General features: G+C 36.8%; 2 protein-coding genes across 2 annotated transcripts; both read right to left on the bottom strand.

Annotated features, from left to right (window-relative positions):
• Nucleotides 1–474: 474 nt before the first annotated feature.
• On the bottom strand, nt 475–11,541 carry LOC125261497 (B-cell receptor CD22-like). Its single transcript, XM_048180053.1, has 11 exons — nt 11,497–11,541; nt 11,178–11,247; nt 9,776–10,123; nt 9,429–9,677; nt 7,792–8,046; nt 7,471–7,704; nt 7,294–7,387; nt 7,090–7,135; nt 2,252–2,329; nt 2,102–2,179; nt 475–1,986 (listed from the first exon to the last, which is right to left on the bottom strand). The coding sequence occupies exons 1-11, from the start codon at nt 11,509–11,511 to the stop codon at nt 1,963–1,965; spliced, it is 1,491 nt and encodes a 496-aa protein (XP_048036010.1). The 5' UTR covers nt 11,512–11,541; the 3' UTR covers nt 475–1,962.
• A 1,945-nt stretch (nt 11,542–13,486) lies between these two features.
• On the bottom strand, nt 13,487–17,248 carry LOC125261488 (B-cell receptor CD22-like). Its single transcript, XM_048180047.1, has 4 exons — nt 17,206–17,248; nt 14,136–14,250; nt 13,671–13,798; nt 13,487–13,587 (listed from the first exon to the last, which is right to left on the bottom strand). Exons 1-4 carry the CDS (start codon nt 17,246–17,248, stop codon nt 13,487–13,489), a joined length of 387 nt encoding a protein of 128 aa, XP_048036004.1.
• Between the last annotated feature and the right edge of the window lie 2,131 nt (nt 17,249–19,379).

The following is a 19,379-nucleotide window of genomic DNA, read 5'->3' as shown; positions in this document are numbered from 1 at the left end:
TGAGATGACTCTATAAATAATATATAAATATTTTGTGGATCAGATAAGGTCCAGTTCTTTGCTCTTGGCTGACATTTGGCATTTCTATGGCCTGCTTGTGGTCCAGATCTGGCAAACAGGAGCGGTCCGCCCAAGTGCCATCATTCCTGCCACATGTGGGCCAGATCATCATTCCGCATGTGCCAGATGTGGGCCGGATTTGGGCCGACACAAAGTTGCTATCTGGGTATAGTAATAGTCCCCTAAACATTCCCAGAATGTCCTGAATGTTCCCTGAAGGTCCACCAAATAACGTTCCCCAAACCTTAAAAGAACTCCACATCGTGACCGTCTCTGAACGTTCTGGGAACGTATTAGACAACTTCCTTGACACCAGTGGTGAGAATATAATACAAACATATAAAGGAGTTTGAACAACAGGATAAAACAACACTTGAAGATAAATGATTGTGATTTTTTTTATTATTATTATTATTATTATTATTATTAAATGCTTGAAATAACAATAACAATTGTCATCATTGTCATATAATAACAATAACACAGTACGCCAGAGTCCAACAGTCTTTGCAATGGATCGTTCTATTGAGTGTCGCTTCTTGTTAGTGTACATTTGGTCCAGATTAAGTGCCCAGTCATTGCAAAAAAAACATGAAAGTGAGTGATATTTACACCCACTCGAGCGATTTGTTTGCTAAACTAAAGAAGTCATTCAGCATCGTCGAGAGGTTAAAATGAATTGGATTGATGGTCGTGCTTCCCGTCGCTTCGTCATCGTGTTATACCCGCCAATAGCGAGCAAGCTGGATAAGCCAGTCTGTGATTGGTTCCCGCAAAAGTGTAACAGAAGCAGTAGAAATGAATGTATGAGTTTCCAGACTGAGCTGCCTGGCGAAATCAAAGAAGCACATATTGACAGAAAAACAGGGATAATAATGTTGTCCTAGAATGATTTAATATGTATTTGTCTTAAATAATAAAATATTGTTAAACACCTGACATGGTTATGGCATATTTTAAAATAATTCAGGTCTTCTTTGGGTCCATTTGTTTTAAATTACCCAAGACCTGAAGCTACTATATCAGACCCGAACCGTATCCGAGGCCCTCGTCAAAGTTTTGGACCCGAATCCTCTCGAGTCTCTGGTCAGATCTCTGGTTTTCAGATCCAAATCGACCCGTGAAGACATCTAGTATCCACCACTGAACATCTCTGACTCAGGGTACGGTTACACGACAACGATGTGTCTTAAAAACTGAAACGTTTTTCTTTTTTTTTTTCTTTTTTTTTGCATAAAGAAAACTATGTTATTAAAATGATTCCTGTTTACATGGATCCGTGAAAACGATTAAAAATTATGATTATGATTATGATTATATAGGCTATGATTTATATACAGTCAAACCAATATATATTCAGACAGTGGCTGGCTGGTTTAGGTCCAGCAAAGCATCAGTAAGCAACCAGTTGAGATCAGGGTCATGTGACTACTTTAATTGAGTTAAATCCATCTAAAACATGGCCAGTAGGTGGCGATGTCACTTTGTAAAGAAACATTACGCTCCTATAGACTGAACATGTAACACACGTGCATGACGTCACCTTTTTAACAAATTCCTGTTTTTGTATTTTACACAAATATGATAACAGTATTGTTTTCAAAAACTTGCACTTTGAAACCCCTTTTCTTCAAAAGTTTGAGTTTTCAGTACCCCAAAATGTCATTGTGGTGTAAATGAACAGCCAAAACTCATAAAAAGTTTAGTCGTGTAAACGGCCCCTTAATTTGAATTTTTTTACACAATGACAATTCACCAGCTTTTTTACTTTCATCATGTTTCATCATGTTTCTTCAACTATACAGAAATAAACATCTTTAGTGACTCATCACTGATGATCCCTGTCAATCATATGTGGCTCCGCCCACAGAGCTCAGGATTGGTTCCTTCATGCTCCGCCTCTTACTGCAGCATCTTCCTGTTGATCTGAAGTTCATCAACAACATTATAAACCTTTCACAAGATCCACAAATCAATCACACTAGAGCTGAAGAGAGTTTGATGGATGATATTGAGAAGAGCTGCAGGTTCAGACACTCACTGATGGATTCTCATGTTTAGAAAAGCTCTGAGGATCAAGAGTCCTGCAGGAGTCTTCAGGAGCTCTGGGATGAACCGTCTGTGTGAAAGAGAGAGAGATCGGTCATGTGATCGTCTGTGATGGATCATCTGACTGTGACGTCTCACTTACTGTGAGTGTGTCGTACAGGTCATAGGTCGTGGACTTGAGCTCAAGAGCTGTATATGTGTCTTCATTGGGATCAGAGATCTACAGGAGAGACAGAAGGACACACATCACAAAATATCACAATAATAAATATATAATATTACAAATATGGTCAATGATGAATTTAGGAATATACACGTTTTTACAGAAACACTAAAAATTACAGGAAAAAAGATCCCTGACAATGTTCAAAATAAAGGTCTTTTCATGGGACGCCGTACGCTCTTCATGGCTTCAAATTCAAGCTACAGGACAGATTAGACCATGTTTTTGACCACATAAAACAAATCAGTGATAAATGATTGTACGTGAATGAAGCCATCTCTGATTGGTCAGTGTCGTGGCAGACATGTGTCTTGTACAAAACCCTTAATTATCATTAAAAAGGAGGCAGGGTGTGTATATATGTTAACAAACGATACTGTTCCTCTGTGACTGTCAGAGAGCGCATATGGACGCAAGATGTGGAACTTATATCAGTATCGTTGCGTCCTTTTTATCTACCCTGCGAATTTCCCCAAATGTTTATAACGACGGTGTACATTCATCCGAAGGCAGACTCCGTTTCTGCCTCAAACACCATCTTTGATGTAGTGCAGAGGCTGCAGTCGATCTCACCGGATGCACCTAATTTTATTCTGGGTGACTTTAACCATGTTTCTCTCAAACAGACACTCACAACATTCCATCAATATGTCACCTGGGTAAGACATTAGATCTCTGTTATGGGTCAGTTAAAGATGCTTATAAATCTCTCCCGCTTCCCCCTTTGGGTTCTGCTGATCATAACTGTGTTTATCTACTGCCCATATACAAGACTGTTTTAAAGAGAGAGAAAACAAATATCAAAGACATAAGAGTATGGTCAGAAGAATCTGTGTCTTGCTTGCAGGAATGTTACAGCTGTACTGATTGGGACATTTTTACTCTGTCTTGTGGCGATGATTTGGATTCATTGGTTGATGTAACATGTTCATATGTTGCCTTCTGCAGGGATATGATTATTCCCTGCACAGCAAAATCCCCAGTGTTAAATTAACACCCAAAGTGTACATATGACTCCATCTTACCGGGAGTTAAAAAGTAACACTGAAGCAGTGTTAAAGTTAATGAGATAATTGATTGATGATTGAGTTGTGATTGACAGTTAGTGGAGACACCTGATGATAATAAGCAGAATCATTGAAGGAAAGAGAGAAAAAAGGTGTTAATTAATGTTTTATGGAATGTTTCATTTCAAGTCACCATGAAAGAGGTCAGCGTTTGCTTTAGTTGGGCTCTTGACTCTTTACCTTTTATTATTAATTTTTCTCTGACTGCTCTGACTTTGTGTTTGTAAAGCACATTTGTTATAGTCAGAGAAAAAGGATCTGATCACAATATAATTTTATGAACATCAAATTATGCCTGTTGTCTTTTAGAGTCTAAATCTCTGACTGTGTGCTTGATGTGTAGCTTTAGTATTAATGATTGTAGTCCTGTGATTTTACAGCTTGATATCAAACAGCAGGAAGACCTTTCTTTTTTTTTAAGAATAATACATTATACACTGAAGCTTCAGAGTTTAAACACACACAGACATCAAGAATCAGCATCTGATTCTCAAGAACGGTGACGATAAATAAATACAAAATACTGACAAACAGATCAACTCTGAACATCACAAAACAAGCTACTGTCACAACAAAACAACAGAAAAATAAAAGCAAACATGAACAATCTATGAAAATTACAGGACAATTCAGCTGCATAATTTATTCATGCAGCAATGCATGATGGGAGCCATGGATGAGTTTTGATTGGTGGCTCCCATCATGCACTGCAACATGAAGCACTTTGTTTGATTGTCACCATTGTTGAGGGTCATATGCTGATTCTTGATGTCTCTGTGTGTTTAAAAAAAACCTTCAGATTATAAAAGCTCTTCTGGATCTCAACAGATTTACTGTAAAGAAATAACTTATCTTTATCAGCAGTTAATACTGGATGTCACCAATGAATCTGGCCGTTTCACAATGAGAAAACACAACCATTATGACTGTGATTCCCAAAGCATTGTAAACCTAAATTGATCAACTTTGGCTCACAGCACTTTTGGGAAACACAGCTCAGATCATAGTTTCTCTGACCATAACAAATGTGCTTTACAAACACAAAGTTGGAACAGCCAGAAATAAATTAATGTGAATAAATAGAGTCAAGAGCCCAGCTAAAGGAAATGCTTTTCACCATCATGGTGACTTCAAACTAAACTTTCATTAAAACATTAACATCTAAACATCTGTTCATTCTCAATAAGAACTTTTGTTGATGTATGACAGAAATCAAATCAAACTGGTTAATAATAAGTGTAATAGTGTTTAATGGCTGGAAGTCAGTTGTAGTTGTTGTGTCTCTCTCTTTTTCTCTTGTTGTTTCTTCAGTGATTCTGCTTATTATCATCAGGTGTCTCCACTAATTGTCAATCATCACTCAATCATCAATCAATTATCTCATTAACTTTAACACTGCTTCAGTGTTACTTTTTAACACCCGGTAAGATGGAGTCATATGTACACTTTGGGTGTTCATTTAACACTGGGGATTTTGCTGTAAACGTGTTAAAGTATATCCTAACAACAAACCATGGGTTACTAAATCTGTTAAATCTTGCTTACAAAAGAAAAAGCTTGTTTTTAAACAGGGTACAGCCTCTGATTTGCATATGGTTACAAGAGAGTTGAAGATTGAAATTTTAAAAGCTAAACAAAATTATAAAGTAGAATTGGAGAACAAGATGGCTGCAAACAATTCGAGGTCAGCTTGGGCGAGTATGAAAAGTATAGCAGGCCTTCACAATTCCAATAGTAGCACTTATGTTATGATAGACGATATTGAATTTGCAAATGCTCTTAATAGTTTTTATTGTCGTTTTGATCATTTTGATTTTAGCAAAGAGATTCAGGAATTGATTTTAAAGCTTAGGGATGATCAGCATTTCAATATTGACCTTCAGGATGTTGTGAAGGCTTTTAATTCAGTACATGTTAACAAAAGCCCTGGTCCTGATAATATCTGTGGCCGGTTACTTAAATCATGTTCAAAAGCCTTAAGTCCTGTATTTCATGGGTTATTTAACAAGTCTTTACAGACACAACATGTTCCTAACCTCTGGAAAGATGCTGTGGTTGTCCCTGTTCCAAAATGTAGTGGTCCTAAAACTATTAATGATTTCAGGCCGGTCGCTTTGACCTCAGTTTTAATGAAGATTTTTGAGAAACTGGTTAGGTCCGAGATCTTGAGGCAAACTGAACATGCCCTGGATCCCTTACAGTTTGCGTATAGACCTCATAGAGGAGTGGAGGATGCTACAGTAACACTGCTTAATTTGCTTTTTAGACACTTGGATGGAAATGGAACACATGCCAGACTTTTATTCGTGGACTTTTCTTCTGCCTTTAATACAATCCAACCCCACATTTAACCAGAAGGCTCTTAGAACAGTTTGGTGGGTTGGATTCTTGACTTTTTAACCAATAGGACACAAAGAGTGAGAGTCAATGGTTTTTTGTCTGACCGGAAAAACTCATCTACAGGGTGTGTTGTCACCGTTGTTATTTATTCTGTAAATATGTGTCAGAGTAGTTATGACAATAGAACCATTATAAAATATGCAGATGATTCTGTTATTGTTAGTTTGCTTCAAGAGAACGAGATCAGTCATGGCCCAGTTATTGATGATTTTGTACACTGGTGTGAGGAATCTTACCTCCAGCTTAATATATCAAAAACTAAAGATATGCTCATCGATTTTAGGAGGAACAGTCACATGAAAGAAGTTACTTTAATTAGAGGTCAGACTATTGAGACTGTGCAATCTTATAAATACCTTGGGACCATTATTGATGCAAAGTTGAACTTTGAAGCTAACTGTGCAGCTGTGTGTAAAAAGGGCCACCAGCGTTTATATTGTCTAAGGAAATTAGCACACTTTCATATTGACCGAACGATAATGACCATGTTTTATCATGCTTTTATTGAGTCAGTTTTGTCTTTTTCCTTGGTGGCATGGTTTGGTCATACATCCTTAAAAGCAAGAAATTCCTTAAACCAGATCGTTAAATGGTCTAGTCGGTTAGTTGGTGAGTTGTATCCAGCATCCCTGTATACTAGACAGTTACAGAGGATGGCTACCATTATTTTAAATGATGATTCCCACCCTTTGCACTGTGAGTTTCAGCTTCTTCCCTCTGGAAGGAGGTTTTTAGTCCCAAGATGTAAAACAAAGTGGTATAAAAGCAGCTTCATTCCTGCTGTTTTAACAGTGTTAAATAATAAATAGGGTTTTTATCCGGGTATGTATGTTTATATAGGCACAGGTATATATATATACATATATGCAGGGATGTGCATTTGTATATGAAGGTACAGGTTTTATGTATATATTATAAGTCTTGAGTGATGGAGCCTTGTACACATGTATCATGTAACTGTTTATTTGTTCTCGTTTTTTTTTTTTTTTTTTTTTTTTTGTCTTTGTGATATTGATGCCTTTGTACTCATATGCTGCAAAACAAATTTACCTGCGGGTACTAATAAAGTTAACCTAACCTAACCTAAAAACTCAACCAGATTGGATAAATTGACTAAAACTCCCACTCACAACTGTCCAATAAAATCAGGTTTGTTTTTTTTATTTTTATATTATAGTACAAACTGGTTACTGACTGGATTGTGACTGAGAAGGTTTGAATCCCGTCGGTCTGTACAGTTACAGTCTGAAACAGACAACAGCTGATGTGAATCATGTTGAGATGATTTACCTGTTTCACTGTGAGATCTTCAGTTTGACCATCCCTTCGTTTCCTCCTGTTATAATGACAGACATTAACAGAATATGGACTCTATTAAATTAAGAGAAAATATGATTTTAAAGATTACTAAATAATTAAAAAGACAACTGAGCCATTATTAGACCAAAAGTGAACTTATACAATCACTGCAGGGTTTTTTGTTATTGATCTCACATTATAATGATGATTGTGATGATGATGATGATGAAGAATAATCCTCCAGATGTCGCTGCGATCACAATCACATTCCTACCAGCACCATGATGAACTGAAAGAGGAAGATCATCATGATTAACTCTCCAAACTGATGAATGATGTGAAGATACAGGAGTGTGTTAATAAAAGCTTCACCTGTGACAGTTACAGCGTCTGATCTCTGAGATCCATGTTGATTGTGAGCCTGACAGTAGAAGCGTCCACTCTGTAGTGCACTGAAACTCTGTCCAGATCCAACAGCTGAGCTTTCATTCTCCTTAAACCAGCTGATTTCTGCAGGAGGGTTTGAATCACTGCTGCAGATCAGAGTCACTGAATCTCCTGCCCAAATCTGACCAGACTGAATGATGGAGACGTTCCTGGGTGGGTCTAAAACAAAATGTAAATTAATGTTTTGCGATTTGTTAATCTATTAATTTGATGGTTACTACAGTTACTGAACCATTTTTAACTCACACATGATGTTTAAAGTCACAGCATCAGAGTATTTTTCTCCATGTTCATTGATGGATCTGCACTTGTATTCTCCACTGTCATCAGAGCTGATCTTTGAGATGCTGTAGATTCTTCCAGATCCTACAAACGTTCCTCCTTTAAACCAGCTGATTTCTGCAGGAGGGTTTGAATCACTGCTGCAGATCAGAGTCACTGAATCTCCTGACACTATTTCACCAGATGGACTGATGGACACTGAGACATTCTTTGGAGGGTCTAACACAGAAAAAGACAAAAACACTAACAATCAAAGTATATTAAGGTTTCACAGACTTATTAATCATGCTCCAATAATTTATGATCTGTGATGGAGATCACAGGATTCACAAGAGGATCTACAGGAGAAATATTTAACTCTCAAGCAGCCTTCGTATAGCAGCCCTTAAAGGAACACTCCACTTTCTTTGAAAATACGCTCATTTTCCAGCTCCCCTAGAGTTAAACAGTTGAGTTTTACCACTTTTAGCATAGCTTAGCATAGTTCATTGAATCTGATTTGTCATTTTTGAGCGAGATGCTAATGGTCTAAAGAATTTCGATATTTTTCCTATTTAAAACTTGACTCTTCTGTAGTTACATCGTGTACTAAGACCGACGGAAAATGAAAAGTTGTGATTTTCTAGGCCGATATGGCTAGGAACTATATTCTCATTTCAGCGTAATAATCAAGGAACTTTGCTGCCGTACCATGAGTGCAGCAGACGCATTGATATTAGTAACTCTTTAGTCATTTTTGAGCGAGATGCTAACGGTCTCATCAGATTCAATGAACTATGCTAAGCTATGCTAAAAGTGGTAAAGCCAGACCCGGAGTTCGGCTGAATCAGCTGAATGGATTCGAAAACGGTCAAACTCAACTGTTTAACTCTAGGGGAGCTGGAAAATGAGCCTATTTTCAAAAAAAGTGGAGTTTTCCTTTAACTGTACCTTCGTGGACAAATTTTGGGCATGCCACTATCTTTGAAAAAATAAAAACTATCAATTTATGTTTTTTTGATGATATTACGCACCGCCTGTGGCCCCCTGCTTGCACAGGAAGCATGCCTTGCAACCATGGAGACATTTGTGAGAGACACTGCGTAATATCACTGTGTATATATCACTATCAAATAGGGTCTATTTATACTGAGTGGAAAAAGCCCATCTTGTTGGCATAGGCTATTTGTCATGTCCACTAACTCTCATTAGAGTATTAGTAGACTCTTAGTTTAGGGTTATATGTTTGGGTTAGTAGAATAAGTTGAAATGTAGTTGCAAAGTTACTTATAGTTAGTAGAATGTCTAAAGTGAACCATCAAAATAAAGTGTAACCAAATATAATCATTTACACACTTTTGCATCCTGTAATGTACAACAATACTGAGGTTCAAATACTATCCACTATTTATAAGTATAAATAGTATCTAACTATTTATTGCATAGAAAATACTGCTAGTTTTACATTATGTAAACACAATCTATTGCTATTTTCACTTATTGTAAAGATCATATCACTAAGAAAATGCTGCTATTGTCACTTAGTGTAAATAGACTCTAATGCTATTTAAACTTGAAAATATCTGAAAAAGTCCTAAAACAAAACAAGACCAAATACTCACACATGACATTGATCTGAACAGCAGGAGAGATGTGATTGTGTCCGTGTACAGCACAGCTATATCTGCCTGCATCCTCTCTTCTGACTGACTGCAGCAGGAGTTCATTGTTTCTGTCTCTTCTCTCAGTTAATGGCTGTGAGTTTCTGTACCAGATGAATGTTGCTCTGTCAGTCAGAGTGCAGCTGCTTTTACATGTCAGACGGACTGAATCTCCCTCTGTCACTCTCTCAGGAGACTCCACCTGAAGATCTGAACACAACACACACATTATATCTAGTGCTGCTGTCATACACTGATTATTATTCAACATAATGCACAGAAGAAGAGAGAAACCTCATGAAAGTCACCTGTGACAGTAAGAGTCACTCCGGGATAACCAATCCATTTGTCTTTATCAGTGGTGAATCTGAAATAGTACATGTGTGAATCCTTCAGTGTCACATGACTCAGTCTGATGGTGCAGTTCTGCTGTTTATCTTCCAGATACTGAAGCCTCTGACTGTATTCAGGGTCCTCAGACAGATCTGGAAACTCTTCTGTGTCCAGTTTATAGTTTTTTGTCTTGCTCCAGAACACTCTCTCAATCTGATGTCCAGTAGGGTATGTATAAGTGCAGTTCATTATCACTGATGAGTCCTTTAGTGCACAGATGTGTGAAGGACTGTAACTCACACCCCAATCAGCACTAGAAACCCCTGAAACACAGAATTCATCAAGATGAACATGTTGTCATAAAATGGGTTGTTCCAGTCCTTGATTCTGATTGGTTGAGCCGCGTTCAAAGCCAATGTAAATTACTCACAAACATACACCTGCAATTTTTTTTTTTTTTTTAAATATATATATATATTTTTTTTAAGGACTAACGTTTATAAAAAGCAATAATCCCTGTGAAGTCGTGGTAAATTTACAGTGAATTTAGAACAGATAAAGGTAGTGACGTTGATAGGCACAATGTGAAGCAGTTTTCATGTTTGTTTGTTTTTTCATTTTCAGTTACACTGGACCATCAAAACATCTACTAAATTATATATATATATATATATATATATATATATATATATATATATATATATATATACTTCTTGAAAACAGTCACTCATTGCAGGAAATAGTATAAACTAATCTTCTCAGAATATTGAGTGTGATAAAAGATGAAGGAAGTTGCAGAAATGAACAAACAAAGACAAGTGAAAACAGAAGAAGGAAGTAAATCAAGAACATGCTGCATTATCAAATAATCAAACACGTTAATTAGGACTAAGAAAACATTCAATGATGGTTTAAAAAAAAAAAAAAAGATCAATGATATCAAAAATGGGAGTTTGTGGATTTAAATTAATGTCTGTCAGCGCTGAGATCTTCTATATGCAAACAACATTTTTTGACATATAAACCTCTACAATATCTCCACATTGTCTTCTGAGAAAATGAGCCAAAAATTTTGATGATCTGGTGATACACTGATGTTTGTCCAATCAAATGCTCTGATGAGTGAGAAAGTCCCTCCCCTAAACCACCTGACACTGACTAGACAGTACAAAATTACTAATTCATGTTCAAGACTGATGTAATGAAAAACTATTGGATATTTATAAAATGAACAAGCCCACTGACACGCCTCACCCAAACTTCCTGTTTCAAAAGGAAATACATCAATATACCACAGAAAACTACTCATTTATTGCTCATTATGGGTTCTTTGGAAATAAAATGACATTTAAAAATATGAATGAAACAGAGACTCACTGTGAATCATGAGCAGAAAGATCAGAGGAAGAGCAGGAGCCATTCTGACCAACATCAGCATCAAATATATCTATAATACAGCATAAATCATCACTCATATACTCATAAACAGTGTCTGTTCATCACTCTAAACAGCTCTTAGTGTTAGTAAGATCTTTGCTCATCTGAAGATTATTAATGCTCAACATCAGTGTGTGTAAATGAACTGATCATTAGATGTTCAGAAGATATTTCTCATGTCAGGAATCATGTGTTATATGAGCTTCATCTATAGAAATAATCATCAGTTTTTATTGAAGTATGAATGTGTTTGTCTTACCGTGTTGAAGCTCATCAGATCAACAGCAACCAAATGACTGACTGTTTTAACTCAAGCACTTTAGCTTTACAGAGAAGGACTTTCTGTGGTTAACACTGTTTATTAATGACCAGTGCTGGAAATATCAGTGTCCCTCCCTCTACAAGAGAACAACATCACTGAACTAAACCTAATTAAAAAAAAATAATGATCTTTTTCTTTAAGTTAATTTAAATACATTCACTATGAAGATGTTTAGATAACAGGATTGAGATGTTCTGTTGGATATTTCACACCTTTTGTGAAGGTTAGTTGATGTTTTTGCACTCAGAAAGAGAAACTCTTTGTCCTCTTTTGTCTGTCGCCCCCTACTGGACATCTTTCATTACTGTGTCACGTGATTAATGCTTCTGCACAGCAGTGACGTCCATTAGAGGCAAGCAGGAGATCAGACAGATGATTTCTTTAATAAAGTGCAGAACTTAGGCACATATTTTGAAGCCCAGATAAGTTTTAATTACTTAAATGCCAGAGGAGGCTGACAGCATAAACTTCCTCTCATCACCAAACTGACCAATCAGAATTGATATTCAAATGACACAACGTCCTTCACTTCCGTTAGTAATGCGGCCTGAAGCCAGAAATACATAAAGCAAACAGGGACTGAAGAAACTAGAGACCCACGTAGAAGGCGACGTTCTCGTGACCTTCCGCAACGTTCCCTAAAGTTCTCTAAAGGTGACGAAAATTCAGAAACTTTACAGAACATTTGGGACGTTCCTAAAACGTCCTCTTTTGGTAATGAAAGTGCTGCATTTTAAAGGGTTAGTTCACCCAAAAATGAAAATTCTGTCATTAATTACTCACCCTCATGTCGTTTCACACCCGTAAGACCTTCGTTAATCTTCTGAAAACAGTTTAAGATGTTTTTGATGAAATCCGATGGCTCAGTGAGGCCTCCATAGCCAGCAATGACATTTCCTCTCTCAAGATCCATTAATGTACTAAAAACATATTTAAATCAGTTCATGTGAGCACAGTGGTTCAATATCAATATTATAAAGCGACGAGAATATTTTTGGTGCACCAAAAAAACCCCAAAATAACGACTTATTTAGTGATGACCGATTTCAAAACACTGCTTCAGGAAGCTTCGGAGCGTTATGATTCTTCTGTGTCGATTCATGATTCAGATCGTGTGTCAAACTGCTGAAATCACGTGACTTTGGCACTCCGAACTGTGGATTTAACACACTGATTCATTTGTGCTCCGATGCTTCCTGAAGCAGTGTTTTGACATCGGTCATCACTACATAAGTCATTATTTTGATTTTTTTGGGTGCACCAAAAATATTCTCGTCGCTTTATAATATTAATATTGAACTACTGTACTCACATGAACTGATTTAAATATGTTTTTAGTACCTTTATGAATCTTGAGAGAGGAAATGTCATTACTCCCTATACAGGCCTCACGGAGCCATCGGATTTCAACAAAAATATCTCAATTTGCGTTCCGAAGATTAATGAAGGTCTTACGGGTGTGGAACGGCATGAGGGTGAGTAATTAATGACAGAATTTTCATTTTTGGATGAACTAACCCTATAAGGTTCCTAATATGTCTTTAGGGGGGCGTTCTCTTTTGGTTATTTTATGGTCAAAAAAGAACATTACAAAGAGGACATTTGGGAAGTTAACAGAATGTCCTATAGTAATAGTCCCCTAAACATTCCCAGAATGTCCTGAATGTTCCCTGAAGGTCCACCAAATAATGTCCCCCAAACCTTCAAAGAACCATCTCTGAACGTTTTTCGTACTTGTTTGTCAAGTTCAGTTTGACCATCCCTTCGTTTCCTCCTGTTATAATGACAGACATTAACAGAATATGGACTCTATTACATTAAGAGAAAATATGAATGTTGTTTTTAAAAATCACTAATAATACAACTGAGCCATTATTAGACCAAAAGTGAACTTATACAATCACTGCAGGGTTTTTTGTTATTGTGCTCACATTATAATGATGATGATGATGATGATGATGATGATGAAGAATAATCCTCCAGATGTCGCTGCGATCACAATCACATTCATACCAGCACCATGATGAACTGAAAGAGGAAGATCATCATGATTAACTCTCCAAACTGATGAATGATGTGAAGATACAGGAGTGTGTTAATAAAAGCTTCACCTGTGACAGTTACAGCGTCTGATCTCTGAGATCCATGTTGATTGTGAGCCTGACAGTAGAAGCGTCCACTCTGTAGTGCACTGAAACTCTGTCCAGATCCAACAGCTGAGCTTTCATTCTCCTTAAACCAGCTGATTTCTGCAGGAGGGTTTGAATCACTGCTGCAGATCAGAGTCACTGAATCTCCTGATACTATTTCACCAGATCCAGTTATCAACACTGAGACGCTCCTGGGAGGATCTAATAACAGACAAAAGAAACTATATTCATATTTTGAGATTGTTAATCCACTAGTTTGTTTGTTGAAGCATTATTAACTCACACATGACATTTAAAGTCACAGGATCAGAGTATTTCTCTCCATGTTGATTGATGGATTTGCACTTGTATTCTCCACTGTCATCAGAGCTGATCTTTGAGATTCTGTAGATTCTTCCAGATCCTACAAACGTTCCTCCTTTAAACCAGCTGAAGTTCAGAGCAGGAGGGTTTGAATCACTGCTGCAGATCAGAGTCACTGAATCTCCTGATAATATTTCACCAGATGGACTGATGGAGACTGAGACACTCTTTGGAGGGTCTAAAAGGGACAAAAAATAAATCCTTATGTAACGAAGCGTCGGGACTCAGGCAGGGATCCAATTGCAAGCTTTTATTAAGAGTGAGCGTGGTCATACAGGCAGTGTCAAACGGGAACAAACAGTAACAGCAAAGGACAGGCAGAGATGTGGTCAGGATACAGGCAATGATCAGGACAGGCAGATATCACTCACAGGTCGGTATACAAAGCACAGGTCAGGGGTAAGCAGCAGAGGATCGTGAACAGGTAACAGGCAGGAACGGTAACAGACAGACAGACTGGATAATAACGCTTAGAATTGCACACAAGGTAAACAAGACTTCACGATGAGGTGGTGTGTGTGAGTCCTTTATAGTCCAGATGATGTGCTAAGCTGTATGTGGCGACAGGTGATTGGTGTGGAGTGTATGCACGTCAGAGAGAATGATGGGAAATGTAGTCCAGGAACTGACAGTGATCATGACACCTTAAATCATCTCATTCAAATGTTCTGAATTTATTTTAAACACATTATGGGAAAAATATTTTGTCACACACAAACATGAAGAATCAGCATATGAATCTCAACAATGGTGACATGCTTCATGCCGCAATGCATGCTGGGAGCCACCATAGTATACAACACATGACTCCCAGCATGCATTGCGGCATGAAGCATGTCACCATTGTTGAGATTCATATGTTGATTTTTGATGTTTGTGTGTCTAAAATTTTTTTGCTTTTTAAGAGTCAAGCTTCAAAATGTCTGATCTGTGCTAAGAAAGTGTTGTTCAATATAACCTATTAAAAACAAATGCACATTTTTGCTCAAGAGTACAATTAGTAAATGATTTTGTTTCATGATGAATTAAAACTATATCACCAGATCATCTTTGTTGTTAATGTTTTTTTTGTTTTTTTTTTAACAAAGTCACACAAAAATCCAAGAGTCGAACTGCCCAACTAAAGGAAACATTACACAATATTTTCAATAAAACATCAACATCTAAACTCTGTTAATTCTCAAAAAGAACTTCTGCTGAAATCTTGAGAGATGTATTGTCTTCTTTTATCTTCAGTTGATTTCAGACTGTGTGGGTTTAAGTCAGTTGTAGTTGTGTTTCATTTCCTGAGTACATGACTAGCGGATGTGTGACAGACAGACCCTGGCTGCGTCCGAAAACCTAGGTAGCTGTCTTGCTGCCTCGCTATCTTATAAGAGAATGACTTGTATGGCAGCATTTGTGCATGAAGGTACCTCACAAAATTGATTTCGGACAGACTTCTGAGGCAGCGTAACAGTTTAATGATCTACAGTAATATAGCGCGAGCTTTGGTGAGAACTAAACAAATATTTAATTACTACAGTAGTAATTTCTCGATAGAAATGATATCAAAATTGAAATATGTTGATCAAAATCGTACATTTATACACAAACTGAGCAGCAAACGCAACCTTCGGACGCCATCTTTATTTTTCTAGCTCAACTGTCACAGAATGGAAAGCACAGGATTGTGGGATATCAAAGGCAGCTAAGGATACATCTATGCTTCCTTCAAAAATCGATCTGAGGAAGGTATCTCATGAGAGAGGAAGTGAAGCTAACATTGGATTCGGACGTGCCTTGATGCCTTACTACCTTGAAATGTGTCCTCGGAAGGCAGCATTTTTCAGTTTTCGGACGCAGCCCCTGTGTCTACACTATCCCATAATTCATTGCGCGCCAGTGACGACAGGAGTTCTGTGTGAATTCACATAAATGTAAGCAATGCCCCGTGTTCACCAATATCTAAATCAAACTGTAATATCTGTTTTTCATAAATACAATATTTGTCTCTGAGATGGAGTGCAGTTGAATAAAATCATAAAGTACTGTACTTTAAATTCAGACTTAAATACAGAGTAAATGTATAAATATGAATGTATATATTTTCACTGTTAACATACATTTAACATAATTTAACATAAAAAAACAAACAAGGTTAACTATTGCTAACGATATAAAACTAACATTACATAGTTTAACCATACATATTTTGGTCCAGTGTCCCGTCGTCGCGGGCAGTGAAGCATGTCAAAACCCAATAGAAAGTCATAAACTTTAAAATGCACACATAACGTCAACTGCCTCTGTCTGTCACACAGCCGCTAGTCATGTAACGATGCTCAGCTCATTGTTGCCATGTCTGGGATTGGGATACTTTTACACTTGTGCTGTGATTACACTACTTTTGGGATGGTTTTGTTGCGCAGACCTGGCAACCCTCCACTCCAAAACCCCACCCCTTTCATGCACTTCGAAGTGCGCGGCCCCTGAATTGGGACACAGCTCAAGTGTGTCTGATTATTGATTACATTCACCTGTTCAGTTAATTATCCTATCTGTTCTCCTTATTTAAGCCCAGTGTTTCCTGTGTTCTTGGTCTGGTGTCGTCTTTATTATGTGGGTGTTTTTGCCTGTGTTCCTTCATTTCTATTGTGTGGATTTATTAAAGTGGACATATTCCTGAACTCTTCCTGTTAGCAGCCACCCGTCACACATTGTAAACTCGGGAAATCATATGAATACTTTTATTACATGAAAATGACACATCATATGTATAACAGCAATCTTCCCAAAACCTAATGATTGTGATAAATGATTTCAGTTCTTCATGATCTTTGACGGAAGATGTTGCAGAAATAAACACAGAGACAAACCGTGAAACCAGAGTAAAGAAATCAGACACAAACAACTTGCAGCACTATAAAATATTCAAACACATGACAATTAAGACAAAAAAAAAAAAAAAAAATCAAAGCTGGTTTTATTAAGGATCCAAAAGATGAGCAGAGGTGATGAAGAAGAGCAAAAATGAGATATTTGCCATAATGGATGCTGCACAAAATAATTCTTTGAAAACAATATGAGTAATTTTACTTTGATCGGTGAATATACTGTAGAGTGAAGTGTTGCTGTAACATCAGAGACTCACTGTGAATCATGAGCAGAAAGATCAGAGGAAGAGGAGGAGTCATTCTGACTGACATCACCATAGCAACACCTACAACAACCAATAAACATCAGTTACTGCACCTACAATATGATGTAAACATCTCTCTCTACATATTTAAAGGGATCATAACATACTATTTTTTCATTTAATTCCAATCCAAGTATGTTTAATTTTAACAAAATCTAGTTAGAAGACCTTTTTTTCAAAAATCAATTAAATAATGACATTTACAAATTGTGTCATGTTTGATTTCTAAATGCAGAATTTATAATTCTCTGTAATTCTGTGTGAATGAAACATTGAAATTCAGTATCAGGAAAATATTAAGAAATGTTATAAAGTTGTTAATAAAACAGGAGAATGTTCCACAGATATCACGCGATGTGATCAATCCATAGGTTTCATGTGACGTCACTGTATTTTATCGCCGCCATATTTGTGACCGGTCACAGCTGCGCGCCCTGTTTAAGTCTATGGTGACAGGAGCTACAACTAGCAGAGGAAGGCCAACAAAACACTCTCAGAAGGTTCACAACAAATTTACAATATGTCTGGGATATGTGGTGCTGTTAGCCGTTTCAACAGTCGTCAGAACTACAAATTTATTTGATCCCAAAGGAGTTAGATCGGCGGAATTATTGGCTTCATTCAGAAAGGACCACACCACTGGCAGCCAAACAGCAATGCACAACATTAATAAATGCTGGGACTGTAATTTACATAACTTTATAACGAGAACACTTTTGTAATAAAATGTTGTGAATTCTAGTTGCTGTGTTTCGGCGTGTTATTACAGGATGAACAAATTCACGACACGAGCTGACTACATAGTTCAAGTACATGCGTGCATGATTTTGTGCAAATATAAGTTGTAATTTTATGTCTATCTTGTATAAATATATATGAATTACCCTAATTTACCCTAGTTAATTAACCTAGCAAAGTGCTTCATTTTACGGGTGTTCATTCAGATAATACTGTTATCAAAATGAGATGATTTGAGAAAAAAATCTGTTATTGTTTGTGATCCTTATTAACCAAACCATGTGTTGCTGAATATAATACGAGAACAATATAAGAGCTAGTTATTAAAAATAATGCATTAATTTTTTTTTTAAAAATATGAAAGTTTTAATATTAGCCTACTGTAAACATTTTAATGACTTAATCATTGCTGTTTGAGCTGCGCACGCTTAAGTTGAAGAGAATAAAAACTCATAAACTGAAAGTTAATTAACTCAACGGAACACATCCTATATAAAATAATTCAGATATTTATACAAAATGAAAATAATACTACAACTAGTATTTGCACAAAATCACGCATATATGAACTTTAAGTAACGTCATGGAACTCCGAAACACAGCAAATAAGCCCAAATAATTCACAACGTTATGTTACAAGTATATACGATTATAATATAATTTATAAGAAGACAGTCCCAATTATATTAATGTTTTGCCTTACTTTTTGAGCGCTCGCGCTGAAGCTATATGATCATCAGCTCTGTGGGTTATTTACCTCAACGAAACACATCCTTTATGAGAATAATCAGATATTTATACTAAATAAAATTAATATTACAAGTTTTCCCACTGAGCAAATTACGTCCAGAAGACGTCTTTTTGAGGTCTTGTCTCAGGTTGAAAAGACGTCCACTGAGGGGCCAGAATGAAAGTTTTTATGACGTCTTTTTTGGACGTCTTCTGGACATCCGATATAGACCAACACGCAGAATCACCAAAGGAGAAAAATCACAATTTTTAAGCCACCATCGTGGAGATGAGTGTTTGCTTTAGTTGGGCTCTTGTCCCTTGCCTTATTAATATTAGTGTTTGTTTGGGCTGTTAATTGAGTCATAACAGCCAGACAAGCAAAGAGAAATGATCAGGTGTTGGTTATGTTTTCAAATAATCATTGTTTGATCTGAATCACTGAACTCATTTAGAGTCCAATCTCTGAGTTAGATTACATTATTGATTACAACATCACTGTGATTCTACAGCACAAGATCAGCTTTATCAATACGATTCACATGATTTCAGAAAAGGTGTGTTGAACAAAAAAAAAGCTTTTATTTTAGGCACACACAGACATCAAGAATCATCCTGTGAATCTCAACAGTGGTGACCATCAAAAAGCATGTTGCAGT

Source organism: Megalobrama amblycephala, unplaced genomic scaffold (genome assembly GCF_018812025.1).
Source record: "Megalobrama amblycephala isolate DHTTF-2021 unplaced genomic scaffold, ASM1881202v1 scaffold418, whole genome shotgun sequence".
Taxonomy (NCBI): Eukaryota; Metazoa; Chordata; class Actinopteri; order Cypriniformes; family Xenocyprididae; genus Megalobrama; species Megalobrama amblycephala.
This window is presented reverse-complemented; position numbering and strand designations above follow the sequence as displayed.

Coding starts and splice junctions, on each gene's coding strand:
- LOC125261488 (XM_048180047.1), bottom strand. CDS start 17,248: ATGACTCCTCCTCTTCCTCTGATCTTTCTGCTCATGATTCACA. Junction 13,799..14,135: donor CCTGCTCTGAACTTCAGCTG/GTTTAAAGGAGG, acceptor AGAAATCAGCTG/GTTTAAGGAGAATGAAAGCT. Junction 13,588..13,670: donor AGACGCTGTAACTGTCACAG/GTGAAGCTTTTA, acceptor TTCCTCTTTCAG/TTCATCATGGTGCTGGTATG.
- LOC125261497 (XM_048180053.1), bottom strand. Junction 7,705..7,791: donor TGTGACTTTAAACATCATGT/GTGAGTTAAAAA, acceptor ATTTTGTTTTAG/ACCCACCCAGGAACGTCTCC. Junction 2,330..7,089: donor AAGATCTCACAGTGAAACAG/GTAAATCATCTC, acceptor TCTCTCCTGTAG/ATCTCTGATCCCAATGAAGA.